General features: G+C 44.5%; 1 protein-coding gene across 3 annotated transcripts in view; it reads left to right on the top strand.

Moving 5' to 3' along the window:
* Positions 1 to 8,856: 8,856 nt before the first annotated feature.
* LOC306964100 (myelin transcription factor 1-like) overlaps positions 8,857 to 14,906 on the top strand; it is a 42,389-nt gene continuing 36,339 nt past the window's right edge. For 2 of the 3 annotated variants that reach the window (XM_079557995.1, XM_079557994.1), the window contains exons 1-3: positions 8,857 to 9,282; positions 9,749 to 9,812; positions 13,946 to 13,994. In XM_079557995.1, coding sequence (XP_079414121.1) covers positions 13,946 to 13,994 — 49 coding nt within the window. In that variant the 5' untranslated portion in view covers positions 8,857 to 9,282; positions 9,749 to 9,812. The remainder of the gene's footprint in view (positions 9,283 to 9,748; positions 9,813 to 13,945; positions 13,995 to 14,906) is intronic. The other variant, XM_079557993.1, reaches the window with a different exon arrangement.

Genomic DNA, 14,906 nt, shown 5'->3' with positions numbered 1-14,906 from the left:
TAAAAAATTAAGATTCTGCACAAGCCAAACTTTATAAAAGTGATAAATCCATGTTGTCGTCCCCACAGCTCAGTCACATGTCAGTGTTAAAGAGGAAACTCAGGAAACAGATTAAATGCTTTTGTTTTCATTTAGTAGAAACTTAAGCCACATGGATCATTTGCATAATGTAGCTTTAAGAAACAGCTGTTGAAATAAAATAACACTAAAGGGAAATGTTTGGATCATTTGGATTTATTTTTTTCCTTAAATGTCTTTGTTTGGACACTATGTTGTTGTTGGACACTGTACAGTAGGGGGCGACATGCACTTTTGTTTGGCCTGCACTCCACCAATAACTTTAAAGAAGAAGAAAAACAGCTGTTGGTGATGTCACTTCCCTTTCCCCTGTTTAAGGATGGACGGATTGTTCAAATGCTGCTGAAGGTCTAGTTCACTAACTGCATAGAGGTCTAACAGTTGACCCCATGAAAGGTTAAGGAGTTAGTTGCTAGTGTTAGTGCTTAGAGGCTACAATTTGATGGTTTCGGATTGAGCCAACGTCTGAAGAAGTCGGCCATCTTAAGTCTGCATCATGTGACCAACAGCACTCATGTGACTTTTCTGTTTCAGGAGCCACTGCTGCGAACGGGAACTCAACAGGTAAATACACCACACAGCTAACCACTCTGCCACAGCTAGCCACTGTGCCACACAGCTAACCACTGTGCCACAGCTAACCACTCTGCCACAGCTAGCCACTGTGCCACACAGCTAACCACTGTGCCACAGCTAACCACTGTGCCACAGCTAACCACTCTGCCACACAGTTAACCACTCTGCCACGCAGCTAACCACTCTGCCACACAGCTAACCACTCTGCCGCCCAGCTAACCACTCTGCCACACAGCTAACCACTCCGCCACACAGCTAACCACTCTGCCACACTGTTGTTTCAGAGCCGTACAGTCTGAGGTTGGTCGATGGCAACAGTCGGTGTCAGGGGCGGCTGCAGGTGCAGAGGGCGGGACAGGACTGGACTGAAGTGGATCCACAGGACACCCCTCTCTGGTTTGGAAACAGAGCGTGTGCAGAGATGAACTGTGGTTCTGCTCTGAGTCTGGAGGGGAAAAGAGGTTCATCCACAGAAGCAGTTTCTCTCAATCCTCCCCTCTGTCTCGACTCTTCACTGATCGATTGTTTTGACTCTAACACAAGACGCTCTTACAACAATCTAGAGCTGAACTGTTCAGGTGAGTCTGAAATACTACAATAATAAATAATCCTACTCATAGTTTTCAGTGACGTCAAATGTTCATTTGCATCAACAAGTCGACACTGCACTGTTTCTCTGCACGGGATAAAAACAGCTTTGTGTCTGAGTAGAACCGTCTCACGTCTTGTGTAACTAATACAAGGGGCTGGGCCAATTCATGGAGACGCCCACGAGAACTTCTGGAATAAAGTGAATAGAAATAAACTTTGATTTGATTGATTGAAGTTAAAGGTGTTAGCTCACCCACCTGGAGCTCGCCGGGAAAGCTGTGAGGGTCATGTTCTTTGACTTCTCCAGCACCTTCAACACCATCAGGCCGGCGCTGCTGCGGGGGAAGCTGGAGGACGCGGGAGTGGATGAACATCTCACTGCATGGACTGCATGGTATGTGCGGCTGCGCAGCTGTGAGTCTGAGGTGGTCGTCTGCAGCACCGGGGCCCCTCAGGGCACCGTCCTCTCACTGTTTCTCTTCAACATCTACACATCGGACTTCACATACAACACGTACAGTTGTCATCTCCAGAAGTTCTCCGACGACTGTAACAAGTTAATTTCTCCGTTGTGAGATCAATAAAGGATTATCTTATCTTATTACCACTGATGGCACCACAGACCGTGTGTACCCTCATACTGTGACCTCGTGTGTGTACCCTCAGACTGTGACCTCGTGTGTGTACCCTCATACTGTGACCTTATGTGTGTACCCTCATACTGTGACCTCATGTGTGTACCCTCAGACTCGGTGCGGCTGGTCGGGGAGCGGAGCCTGTGTTCAGGATCTCTGCAGTTCCAGGACCAGTCCTTGAACCAGTCCTGGGCCGGGGTCTGTGAGGGGGCCTTGGACCGTCGCGGGGCAGAGGTGCTGTGCAGGGAGCTGGGCTGTGGGGCTCCTCTCCTCCAGGGGGCGCTCTCTCCTCTGGGGAAGACGATCCACTGTGAGGGCAATGAGTCTAAACTGATGGACTGTCCCCAGACCAGGACCGGCCCAGAGACCTGCCCCACTCTCAACCTCACCTGTGCAGGTAAAGGGCGGGGCCAGGGGGGGGGGGCCTGTAGAGGGGTGGGGCTCACCTGTGTTTGTGTCCAGAGCTGCTGAGGCTGGTGGGAGGGACCAGTCGCTGTGAGGGGATGGTGGAGGCGGAGCTCAGTGGAGAGTGGAGACGAGTGGTGACCTTTAATCCCTGGGACCTGGAGGTGGCGGCCGTCGTGTGTCGAGGCCTGGACTGTGGCTCTGCTGTTTATACAGAACAGAGGGACGAGTCTGTCATGGGTGACGTGTGGGTCGTCAAGACTGACTGTGTGATGAAGAACTCTGCTGTGAGAGACTGTGTCTACTATGGCATGTCATCTGTTGCCCACCGTCCCTTCCAGGTTATTTGTTCAGGTTGGTTTTAATCCAGAGTTTCTTCTTCTCGCAATCTCTGCTCAGAGTCAGTTCAGTGAATGTGGTGCTGCCCCCTAGAGGAGGACACAGATAATCCTCTGCTCCCATTGGCCGAGGCGGGGAGTACTCGGTTACTTTTACTCAAGTACTTTATGTAACTGTTTCCACTAACTGCACATAGAATATCACACAGTACTTTTACTTCTACTGCAGTAGTTTATGTTGAAGTTACAGTACACATAAAAAACTTACACAATCTTATATATTGTGTATGTAACATGACTTTCCTTTGGCTAAAATTTATGGATTATTATTTGAAACAGTGAATTTCACATTATTTGTTCTTCTGTCTCATTAACATGAAACAAAGATGAATCAGACTTTACTCCAACGGTTACTCGAGTATTTCACCAAGTACTTTTACTGGAGTAGCTGTTTGGGTCAGTACTTTTAAATCTACTTAAAGAAGCCTGACTCTTATTCCTGTGAACACTGAGGCCCCATTGAGGCCCATTGGTCAGTTTAGTCACATGACCTTTTGCTCTGCATCATTTCTCTCATTTTGAAGGACAGGCTCATACATAATCTGTCATCAGCTGCTTTTACCCTTCATTCATTCATCTCTCATTGTACACATGTTTAAGGCGTTTAAAGAGATATAAAGCTATGATTTATGTTGGGAAATAATGTGAGACTGCAGGATAAAGCGTCCGCAGTGTGGCTTACAGCATGCTTATTCCAGAGAGACAAACATCTGACTCAAACTGGTCCATCTCAGCTCCTGAGGAGCTCACGCAGAGGTCATTATAGGTCAACTGCAGCCTTTGTGTGGCATTACCAGTTTTATTTAAATGTATTTTTAATAACTGTATTAAATGTATGTATTTTAAATATTGAAACGGTCAGCAGATGGCGTCACCGCTCAAATACCAGTAGTATAAAAGCCTCCCTCGTTCACTTGTACTTCCTCTGTCTTCCTCCAGGGCGTACATTTTGTTTGATGGGTCCATGTAGCTATTTTTCTTTCATTCCTCATTCATAGAGCTTGTTAGTCACTAACATAGGTTTTATTGTAGCGTCGCGGGTGGTTGAGAGCCTCATGGCACCACCCCGTGGCGTCCATGGCTCTGCTCAGTAATGGCGGTCTGGGGTCTGCTGGGGTCCTCGTGTGAGCACTATCGAGGCACCGGGCCAGCTGAGTTGGGTTTGATGTGGGCCTGCGACTTTGCCTCACCCCTGGTTATGGTTATGCTTAAATTAACCCCTTTATTTACGTTTAAGGTGGATCCATGCTGCTGTCTTGCTTCCCCTTCTTTTGTATTTTGATCCTGAAAGCTGTTTACAGAACCCATTTAAATGGACTGGACATTGTACTCCAAAAATGTTGACTCAAACTGTGATGTACCTGGAAACTAAATGTGAAAATACTGTCAACCAACTGACCGTTAATGTGTACAAACTGTTAGTCAACTGAACGCAACGAAAACCGTGAAAGGTCAATGTTGACAACTAAAGTTAACCACCACACATCACATTTGCAAAGTTCCTTTTTATAGTTCGAGTAAAGGTGTGCTGTAGAGAAGCTACAGTAGGATTTGAACATTGTTTTCATTTTGTCTGTACAATTAATGTAACCTCTGCTCCACAGATCTGTTGAACGGAGTCCCGAAGGTGTCTGTGTCTGAGGGGATGTGGGCTCCGCGGGCAGAGGGCGAGCTCTGGGGGCCACGGGCAGAGGAGGGTGAATGGGCGTCGCCGGGAGAGGGCGGGGTCTGGGTGCAGATAGGGGCACATTTCCGGGTCAAATGCTCCGTGGAGCCGCAGTACCCGGGAGGCTCCTTCCAGCTCCTCTCTCCCACTCTCAACCTCACCCTGCTGGCCGTCAATCACTCCGCCCACTTCCTGTTTACTGACGTGGGCCCCGCCCACAAAGGGAACTACACCTGTGTTTACCTCCTGCAAGTGTTCAACCACAGCTTCACCTCCAACAGCTCCCTCTACATCCACCCAGGAGGTAAGGCCACAAAGGAACTACACCTGTGTTTAAACAGCTCCATCTACATCCACCCAGGAGGTAAGACCACAAAGGAACTACACCTGTGATAAAACAGCTCCATCTACATCCACCCAGGAGGTAAGACCACAAAGGAACTACACCTGTGATAAAACAGCTCCATCTACATCCACCCAGGAGGTAAGACCACAAAGGAACTACACCTGTGTTTAAACAGCTCCATCTACATCCACCCAGGAGGTAAGACCACAAAGGAACTACACCTGTGTTTAAACAGCTCCATCCCCATCCATCCAGGAGGTAAGGCCACAAAGGAACTACACCTGTGTTTAAACAGCTCCATCTACATCCATCCAGGAGGTAAGGCCTTGGGTACAGGCTCCGTCTGGAACACAGTTAAGACCATAATCACTCACTAGTTCTTTATAGATGGAGCAACTTCCCGGAACATGGAAGCCGGGACATTATGAATGTGTGAGTGTATACACTCGCTCAAATATATAAGCGAGTTTATCGATTGCTCCTCTTCATTAGCCTGGCCAGCCACATATTCTCTGTTTATTCTAAACTATATTTGAACATAATACAGCGAAAGAAGTCTGTAGTGGCCAGGCTCGTGTAATGGGCCTTTACTTTTCAGACTTATTAAACTTGGTTTTAAAAGACACATTGACCTTAGCAACAGCAGCAGTAGATCAGCTCCTGAATGAACCATGAACCATCTGCTCTAGAAAGATTTTAAAAAGTACATTGTTGGCGTCAGATGTTTCATTTAGTAACAATGGAAGGTGGAATGCTGAAGCTGCAATCACAACATAAAACAAGAGAAACCGTCTCCTCTGAAGCGACAGGTCACTTCCACATGCTTTTCACATCCCATAAATAAATAAAACGAATAAAACATTTCATTCGTAAATTAAGTTCACAGATGATCTCTGCCCATTCATATCAATGGCTTTTCTGTTTCACCCAAAGGGGGCGCTAACCTTCTCAGTGACGTAGATGTTGCTCCATCGTACTCTCTCCTCGCTGGTCAAAGTACGATTATTGGATAAAACGACTGATGCGACTGATCAGATATTACTGCAATAAAAGTAGATCTCTTGTCCCGGTTCATCCCGGTTTGTCCTGGTTTGTCCCGGTTTAGTGACGTGTGTCCCATGTGTTTCAGTGTCTGACTTCCAGACCTTCGTCCGAGCGCTGGTCCTTCTCCTGCTGATGCCACTGAACTTCATCCCGTACTTCTTCTACCGCCAGGTACGAGCTCACGTCCTAACTCCTGAACCTGTGTCCTCGTCTCCTCGTTACCGCGGTTACACACAGGGCCGTGCACCGCGAGTTGGTGAAGCTGAACCCTAATTCTTTTGTGCGGTGTCGTTTCAGGCCACCAGGGGGCGCGAGAGAGCACAGAGAGCCAGGAGACGCAGAGCCCGCCCTGAAGAAGAACGCACTGACGTCGTCTTCGACCAGATGTGATGGACAAACTTCTCCTGCTCACATCATCACTGCAGATTAATCATTACACTTTTTTACTATTTCATAACATGATCAAAGGATGTATTGAGCTAAATCTACTTCTCAGAGCTTTTTACCGGGTTATAAATGAGTTCTGTCGTCACACACAGACCAGGAGGAGGGTTTCCACTCATTTTGACTCATCTTTGAATCTTCCCAGTGGTTATTTTTCTAAGATCCTCCTAATGCATGTGGACAGTTCAGAAGTCCGCTCGTCCAGGAAACTCTTCAAAGTCTCTTAAGCCAGAGGTCGAGCGATATATTGGGCCGATATTTGGGTATATTTCAATATTGGATATCGCCTTATCTAAGCCGAAAAAAGCCGATATCTCTGGGACCAAAAGTGAGTGTTACTTTACTTTTGTCAAGTTTTTTTTTTTAAGCATTAATCTTATGTTTCAGACTTTTTCTTATAATTCTGGAATCAAAAGAGGAATTTGCAGATTTTAGTCTTTAAAACAAGCTCAAGGTGAAACTAAAAAGGAATGATTTAATAAATAAGCCCGTAATACAGTGCCCCCTGCTGTTAAGAAGCTTCAAACACAGGATTGCAGACAGTACATTTGGAAAAATCGTCTAAAAATGTTTCAAAAAATATCGTCCGTGCGAATCGGCCTCACAAAAACCCACATCGGTCGACCTTTAGCTCCATGTGTTTTTCCTATAACTGCTGGCGTTTAACCATAACCATTGCAGATTATGAACCATTCAGATGTTCCCAGCTCAACCATTGATTAAATCTGGGTGATAAAGATTTGTTGATCTGCAGATCTTATTTGACTTTAATTACCAATTCGAGTGTAAACGAGTCTAAAAGCATCATAGTCAAGTTTCTGCTATTTGTGGGTTTGGATACACATCTTCTAATATATGTAAAAAAGAAGAATTAAAACACACACAAATGATGAAAATTCCATGGGCTGTACTTTACTATAGGACCTGGCTTCATCATTTATTTGTACAGGACCTGGACCTATGGACAGACGGATAAATATTGTAAATAAGCTTAGACGCTTTATTGAGCTTTACGGCGTCATGTGTTTTCAGCGACTGTTGCTTCAGTTTAGAGACCAGTCCAGTGGTCATTATGTTCATCCTAATGCAGTTTTATGGCTTTAATAGTTTGACTTTTGTTTGTTACTGATGATGATGCTGATGTTGAAGATGGTGGGCTATTTTCTACTGTCAAAGATTGAAATGTGCTTTAGGAGAGACCGGGCGGGGCTGGTCACACCTTTTATTTACTCGAGTCACTGCTCGTCCACAGAACGTCCACAGGCGGAAACCCTCAGGAAGGGAAGGCTTTGTTCTTGACTCCGCCTCATTAAAAGTGTTTAACGCACGGCTCTCAGATGTTTAATCGTTTCGGCCTTGACTCAAGGGTCGCAGCAGAAAGAGTTGAGCTCTAACGTAGAGCATTTATTCAAAACAACATTCAACCAATGTAGCAGAAATGTGCAAGCGGTGTGGCCAGTCAGAGGACAGGAGGATCAGAGCCGAAGAGGAGCAGCCCTGTTATGGGCGGCCACCAGGAAACACCGGGCTCAGGCGCATCCGTGGTCACCTCAAAATAAAAGTGCGGGTTCTAAGCTCTCTTTACTGACTAGAAAATCCATGTAAGCTGCCTACAATATGTCACCTCCACCACCAGGGGGCGCTTCTGAGAAAGATCACAGGAAGTGATCGAAACTAGTAAAGCAGGTGAACAAAGTGGAAATGGATGTTTGTGGAGTTAGAGGCTCATGGGGGTATACTGGCCCGGGGCGGGGGGTAAGTGTGTTTGAGGGGTGCAAGGCAAGTTTGTAGAGCACAATTCATAGAAGGCAATTCAAAGGGCTTCACAGTTGCATACATTTACAAGAAAACAGATCAAATCAATAAAACATCAATATAAAAATTAACCAATTACAGTAAAAGGCAAGAGTGCAGATAAAATGGTGTGCGGTTGCCGGTGTGCCGTTGTGTTGTTGTAGCTGGGATTGGCTGGGATCGTTGTGCTGACTGTTGCCATCAGGTTGTTATGCATTGCTCTGCTATGGCTCCAACAACGTTAATGTAAATATGTTAACAGGGGTGGGAATTTATAAGTTATACTTCCTCCCACTCCTTTTCGAGTTTATGTACAGCATTATGTATATATATATATATACATAGTATATATGTCACGAATGCATGTTAAAATGTTGCAAAAGCTGCACATGTTAATGTAAAAAATGGTGTAAAGAATATTGGACATTGAACTCGGAATAAACAATCAATCAAAAACAAAATAAATATTAATAACAGTTAACTATCAATTAATTGTGTGGTGGGCCTCACTGAGGAGAAAAGCATCTCAGCATTAACCAGGACAAAACTGTCCAGTGTTTCCTCTGGAACAAATAGACAATCAGATGTATTTAGAACCGTGTTACTTTAAAATATTACATCTGATAGTGTCTATCTTCCCCCTGAAGTGAAGCAAACTCCTCACAAAGGGAATCTGAGGGAGTTTCACGGAAAGCTTTGGGATCACGGTGAAGAGGGCTGTTAATGGTTGAATAAAGAACTTTTGTACTATTTTTATTTTCCGATTATTATTTTTATTACGGTATTATTATTGTTATTATTGTTATTGTTATTATTATTATTGTTATTATTATTATTATTATTATTATTATTATCATCTCCTCCGTGGCCCCTGCGTTGATCACGTGACAGCGGATAGCGGCGCGCTCATTGGCTGCCGCGCCGCTCGCAGTCCCGGCCGGTGTCGCGGGAGGGCGCTGCAAGCCTTTACAGCGAGGGGGGGGTTCTGTCCATGGTGCTGAAGGCGTCCCGAGGCTGGACCCAAAGCTTGCGGATGGTGGTGACGGTGATGATGGGACCTGGCCGGTGAAGTCTGCCGCCGCGAACGAGCGTCGAGGAGCTGGGGTGCGCGGGCGTCCGAGCGGAGACAGGTAACGGCTGTGCGGCAACAAAAGACGGTCTCCGTAGGGTCCCCCTCCTCCTCCTCGTCGTCCTCCTCCTCCGCCTCCTCCACCTTTTGCCTGGGCCTCGCGAAAGCCCAATCCGAGGCTTGTGGGCTTATGCACGACGAGACGAGGAGCTACTTTTTGAGCACCACGGAAAGCGGTACTGACAGGGGGGTTTCAGTGTTTTATAGCGCGGCGGCGAGGAGGGTCCAGGGCCCAGCTCTGGCGTTAGCTGTGCCGCTGCTCTGTCGTGTCGGCCTCCGTTTGACACCGAGGCGATCTCTTTGAACCGATTGTAACGTAAAGGCTGTTATGCACCGCGCGTAATGTTCGTGTTCGCGCTTGTCGTGTCCATTACGCGCGATGTACAACTAAAACAACGACTCTCAAAACCAGGCCTCGTTTTTTTTTATTTTTCTAACATATCGATGTATGAATGTAAACAACAAGAAGCGATGGTTGACGGGCTGCGCGTTCACGCTGCTGTCAAACAGTGCGTGCGTGCGTGCGTGCGCGCGTGTGCGCGTGAGGAGTTTTGGTCACGTTTAGAGCTGTCCGTGTTGTCTTGTTTTCTTTCGCAAAACGTGAAAGATTTTTTGAAACTAAAACTGTGTTGGTTCCGCCAGGGAATGAGCTGCAGCACCGAGCCGGCTTCTAACGGGGACAACCGGGACCAGGCCGCGCACCGAGGTAGGCTGTACACCGCCTCCCCCACCTCCAACATGGGGGCTGGTTGTCACACTTTAGTCCACCGCTCCATCCACACAACGTCCCACAAGAGCCGCACAGACAGGACATGAAAGCTTAAATAGTAGTAGCCTTGTTCTTGCTTCCTTCATTATAGGCTATGTTATTGCTTTATTAACCGATAAAGTGAGTGCTTGTCCCTATTGTTATTAATGGTGTTTTTTGTATCAACATTAATGTGGCAGAAGGGAAAAAAGTGACAGAGCGGCTCGTCTCGTGATCGGAAGATCGTGAGTTCGAATCCCAGCTCCCACAAATGCACACCGCCGTTGTGTCCTTGGGCAAGACACTTCACCCTAGTTGCCTCCAGTGTCTGTGAATGGGTGACTGGTTCCTTACTGTAAAGCGCCTTGGGCCTGATAAAGGTAGAAAAGCACTGTAGTCCATTTACCATTTTATCTAAAGAACCTATAGTTTAAAATTGAGGCAGAGCAGCTGAAAATTCCAAAATGCAGATTCCTAGTCTTTGCTAATCTGTGCCAATTCACATGAGACACAACCTGTCACGAAGTTCAAAGTCTTCTCTACCAGCTCAAATGAACTGTGGCTGAGCTATTTCAATATAGAGGCGTCCAAAGTGGAAGGGTTGTGAATCCAATCACTGTCAAAAAATGATCGGGGAAAACATTGGGACATTTGCTTTTTGGAAATGTCTTTCAAAAACTGCTTCTCTTCTGTAGAGTTGCGTTGAAATAGACTTCTAGAATGTGAACGCAACCAAATATTAATTTTCTGCAAATTATTATTATTATTATTATCAGTGCAGTGAAATGTGCGCTCAACTGCGGAAGTGTCCTGGTCTCACTTATTTGGTATCACGTTATTTCAAGATAATTTCATATTCACACAACATAAGGATCACGTTATTTCATGATAACACACTATCATGAATAAAATATCACGTTTTCATGATTTAAAAAAAATGACGGGTTATTTCATGATATCATTACCAACCCAGGTAGCAGTCGTGCCTGGGCCAGTTCTGTCTTTCTTGTGGCACAGGTGACTGACTGATGACCGATCGTTCTTATAATGACCCATACGCTAAATGGAGTATCAGTAATCAGGCAGTTTAACCATGACTGGACTTGAAGTGCCCCACAACAATCACAACTGGAGTGGGCCACAGTGGTCAGAACATGCCCTGATGTGTTGGGCCACAGCGGTCAGAACATGCCCTGATGTGTTGGGCCACAGCGGTCAGAACATGCCCTGATGCGTTGGGCCACAGCGGTCAGAACATGCCCTGATGTGTTGGGCCACAGCGGTCAGAACATGCCCTGATGCGTTGGGCCACAGTGGTCAGAACATGCCCTGATGCGTTGGGCCACAGCGGTCAGAACATGCCCTGATGAGTTGGGCCACAGTGGTCAGAACATGCCCTGATGTGTTGGGCCACAGCGGTCAGAACATGCCCTGATGTGTTGGGCCACAGTGGTCAGAACATTCCGTGATGTATGAGGGTTAAATTGTGTTTTTATTATTAAAGTGTTTTTTATACACTGAATTTATGTAATTGAATTTTTGGCATCTGTATTTCACCACCATATTTTTTTTTTGCTGCTTCAAAGTCAAAGACGGACAGCCAATCAGATCATGAGCTCCCAGAGCGCAGCCAGGAAGGAAACTCACTGTCCAAAAGTCAAACTAGACTTAAAAGTACTCACTGTACTGTAATTGTATATTGTGTACCTGTATGTGAAGCACTTTGGGCAGTGTTGTTGTAAACGTGCTATACAAATAAAGTTGACATTGACGTTGACTAAAAAACAATTAAAACATTAAAACTAAATGCATCCATTGTCGAAGTGTGCGTCCATTGGTTTACATGGAACAGTTAGCATTGGACAGTAAGCCGTTTTTTCTCCTAAAAATTTTAACAAAATTGAATGATCCCAATCTCAACTGTATAGTTACATGTTTGTACATGAGTTTTAACATTGTTTGTTCTGAATGAATGAATGAATGAATGAATGAATGAATGAATGAATGTGCCGTTCTGCTCCTAAATGTGACAGCAGTGATGATCCAGTGCAGTGGTTCATATTGTTCTTTATATGACCTAGCATAAATTTAGCATTCGACTTTAATTAAATAGGACAAAAAGGCCATACCGCCTTTGCTATGCCCTGTCAGACCTCGGAAGCTTAGCAGGAAGGGCTTGGTTGGTGCTTGGATGGGAGACAGTTTGGGAACACCAGGAAGCCCTGGTGGATGTAGTGTGAGAACAGTGCATTCATTTATTCATTCACTCTGAACAATGTTAAAACTTGCCCTTAAAATGCCTCTCTCTCTCTCTCTACATACATACATACATACATACATACATACATACATACATACATACATACATACATACATACATACATACATACATAGCCTACATACATACATACATACATACATACATACATACATACATACATACACACATACACACATACATACATACATACATACATACATACATACATACATACATACATACATACATACATACATACATAGCCTACATACATACATACATACATATATATATGTCATGTACAAATAGGACACATGTAACTGTTGAGATTGGGATTATTCAATTTTGTTGAGAATTTTTAGGAGAAAACACGGTTTACTGTCCAATGCTAACTGTTCCATGTAAACCAATGGACGGCGCTAGGCTAGGCTAACCCATAGAAATGAGTGAGCGCTAAGCTAACACTCGTTTATTCTTAAGTTTCTATAAAAACACCAGCTCCTTTCAACCTGGTACAACACCAGTGATCAGATCCCACACTTCGACAATGGATGCATTTAGTTTTAGAATTTTATTCTGGGTTTAAGTGAGTACTTTTAAGCCTAGTTTGACTTTTGGACGCAGTCAGTTTCCTTCCTGGCTGCGCTCTGGGAGCTCACGATCTGATTGGCTGTCCGTCATAGGGTTTGAAGCAGCGAAAAAAAATACACTGATCGCTGACTTTTTTTTTTCAGCAACGAAAAAAAATACACAGAATTATTTTTCAATATGGTTGGTGAAATACAGAGGCAAAAAAATCATACATAAATTCAGTGAAAAAATAAAAACACATTGATAATAAAAACACAAATTAACCTCATAGTGATGTGTTGGGCCACAGAGGTCAGAACATGCCGGAGCGTGTTGGGCCACAGTGGTCAGAACATGCCGGAGGGTGTTGGGCCACAGTGGTCAGAACATGCCGTGGCGTGATGCGGTGCCATCTTCTGGTGCAATAACAAACAAACAATTAGCCACAAGTTTTGGAAAAGATATTGCAGCTTGTCATTGTTGATACGTTGAACGTAAAAAGTGCAAAAGAAGTCTACAACGAAAAAAGAATGTGTCTGTATTAAAAGACCCGGGCCGCTCGGCAGGCACACACTAGCATCCAGAACCAATCATGGTCACCTCGTCTCATGAAATAACCTGATATGTTTTATTATGAACTGTATATTGTATCCTACAAAAATAAGAATATCTTGAAATAAGGTGACACCAGCAAAAAAATAACACATAGGCAAGTGAGATCCGGACGCTTCCGTACTCACCAAATGCCATTGATTAAACGAATAAATCAGAAAAACACAAAAGACACAATCACATCAACCATTCGTTTTTTGGAAGCTATACTAATATTTTGATTTAGTGGCTTCCTCTTTTATTGTTTGCAATAAAAACAAAACGGCAACACGACGGGGACAAACTTTCTTCCTTGTTGTGAGTCAGTGACATTTCACTGCACATCTGCACAGCGCCACCTACTGTTCTGGAGTGTGCGCTTCAAGGCTTTTCCCATGAACCAAACACATGGACAAATTTAGTTTTTTACTTTGAAGCCTTTATAGCATTATGTTTTATATTTATCTTTCAAATGTAGGAGAGTAAAAGAAGTTCTCAACTAAAACACGACTCAAGTACAGATCCTGAAAAACTGGACTCAAGTGCAGTACTTGAGTAAATTCACTTTGTCACTGACTCTGTTTCCTTCTGTCTGTCTCTCTGTTTATGTTTGTCCCTGCTTGTCCTTTTGTCCCTCTCTGATGGGGTTTTGTCTTTCTGTCTCTCGCAGATGAGTCAGGACACCGCGGGGACACGCACCCGCTCCAAAGCCATGCGCGGTGAGTCCGAGTTCCCCAAAAGTGCTCGCTAAAAAAATAATAAAGGAAACCGTGAAACCGTCTGAAAGAGTGTATCCGCTGTGTCATTCCCACTGCTGCCTTAAGAGGGAGCTCCAGGCAAAGTCAAATCCTGAGCAGTCCGTCTCTAACTCCTTAACGGCGTCTTTTAGTAACAGACATGATTTCAGCTGAGTTGCCTGAATTATGCATGATAAGCCCACCCTAAAGGCAAAATAGCACTTCCTGTTGTCCATTGCTTATGTAGAAAGTGGAAATCTGCACTTCAGTATGTGCAAGAACCTCACCAAATACATGTTATTATAATGTTTTTCTGTTATGTTGCAGGACCTTTTTGTTTTTATCTTTTTATCTTTAGATACACTTAAGTTGCTCCTTAAAGTAAGGGCTTGTTTTATTCATTCTGGTTTGAGTAATCCTGCATATTCAATCAGTATCTCTCTTAAGGCCATGTGAAGAGAGCAGCGGTCAATGCCAGCTCGTTGCAGTTGAACTCTCCGTTTGCGATGGTTATTCTCTGACGTTTTGTCGCTTTGAGTCAGAGATATCCAGGAAACTAAACTACTAACTAAACTAGCTAAAACGTGACGGCATCCCTGGTCTTTCCCACTCTTAATGGTTCACAAATACCGACATGTTTGGTATCCACGTGTAGCACGAGAAGGCGACTGATGGTGCTGTTTTCTGTACTTCAGCTGCTTCTGTGGCCTCCAAACTTGCCAGGCTTGGACTAAATATTTTAAACATTTTATTAGAGGGATTTTTTTTATATCTAATTCCCAGCCTGATTTATTGAGCTTTGAACTGCAAAAAAACAACAACTAGAATTCATATTTACGCATATAATCAACAATCTTCTCTGAAAAATCTTTGTAGCTAATAGGCAGGGCCGTG

Source organism: Gobius niger (assembly GCF_951799975.1).
Source record: "Gobius niger genome assembly, chromosome: 6".
Classification (NCBI taxonomy): Eukaryota; Metazoa; Chordata; class Actinopteri; order Gobiiformes; family Gobiidae; genus Gobius; species Gobius niger.
This window is presented reverse-complemented; position numbering and strand designations above follow the sequence as displayed.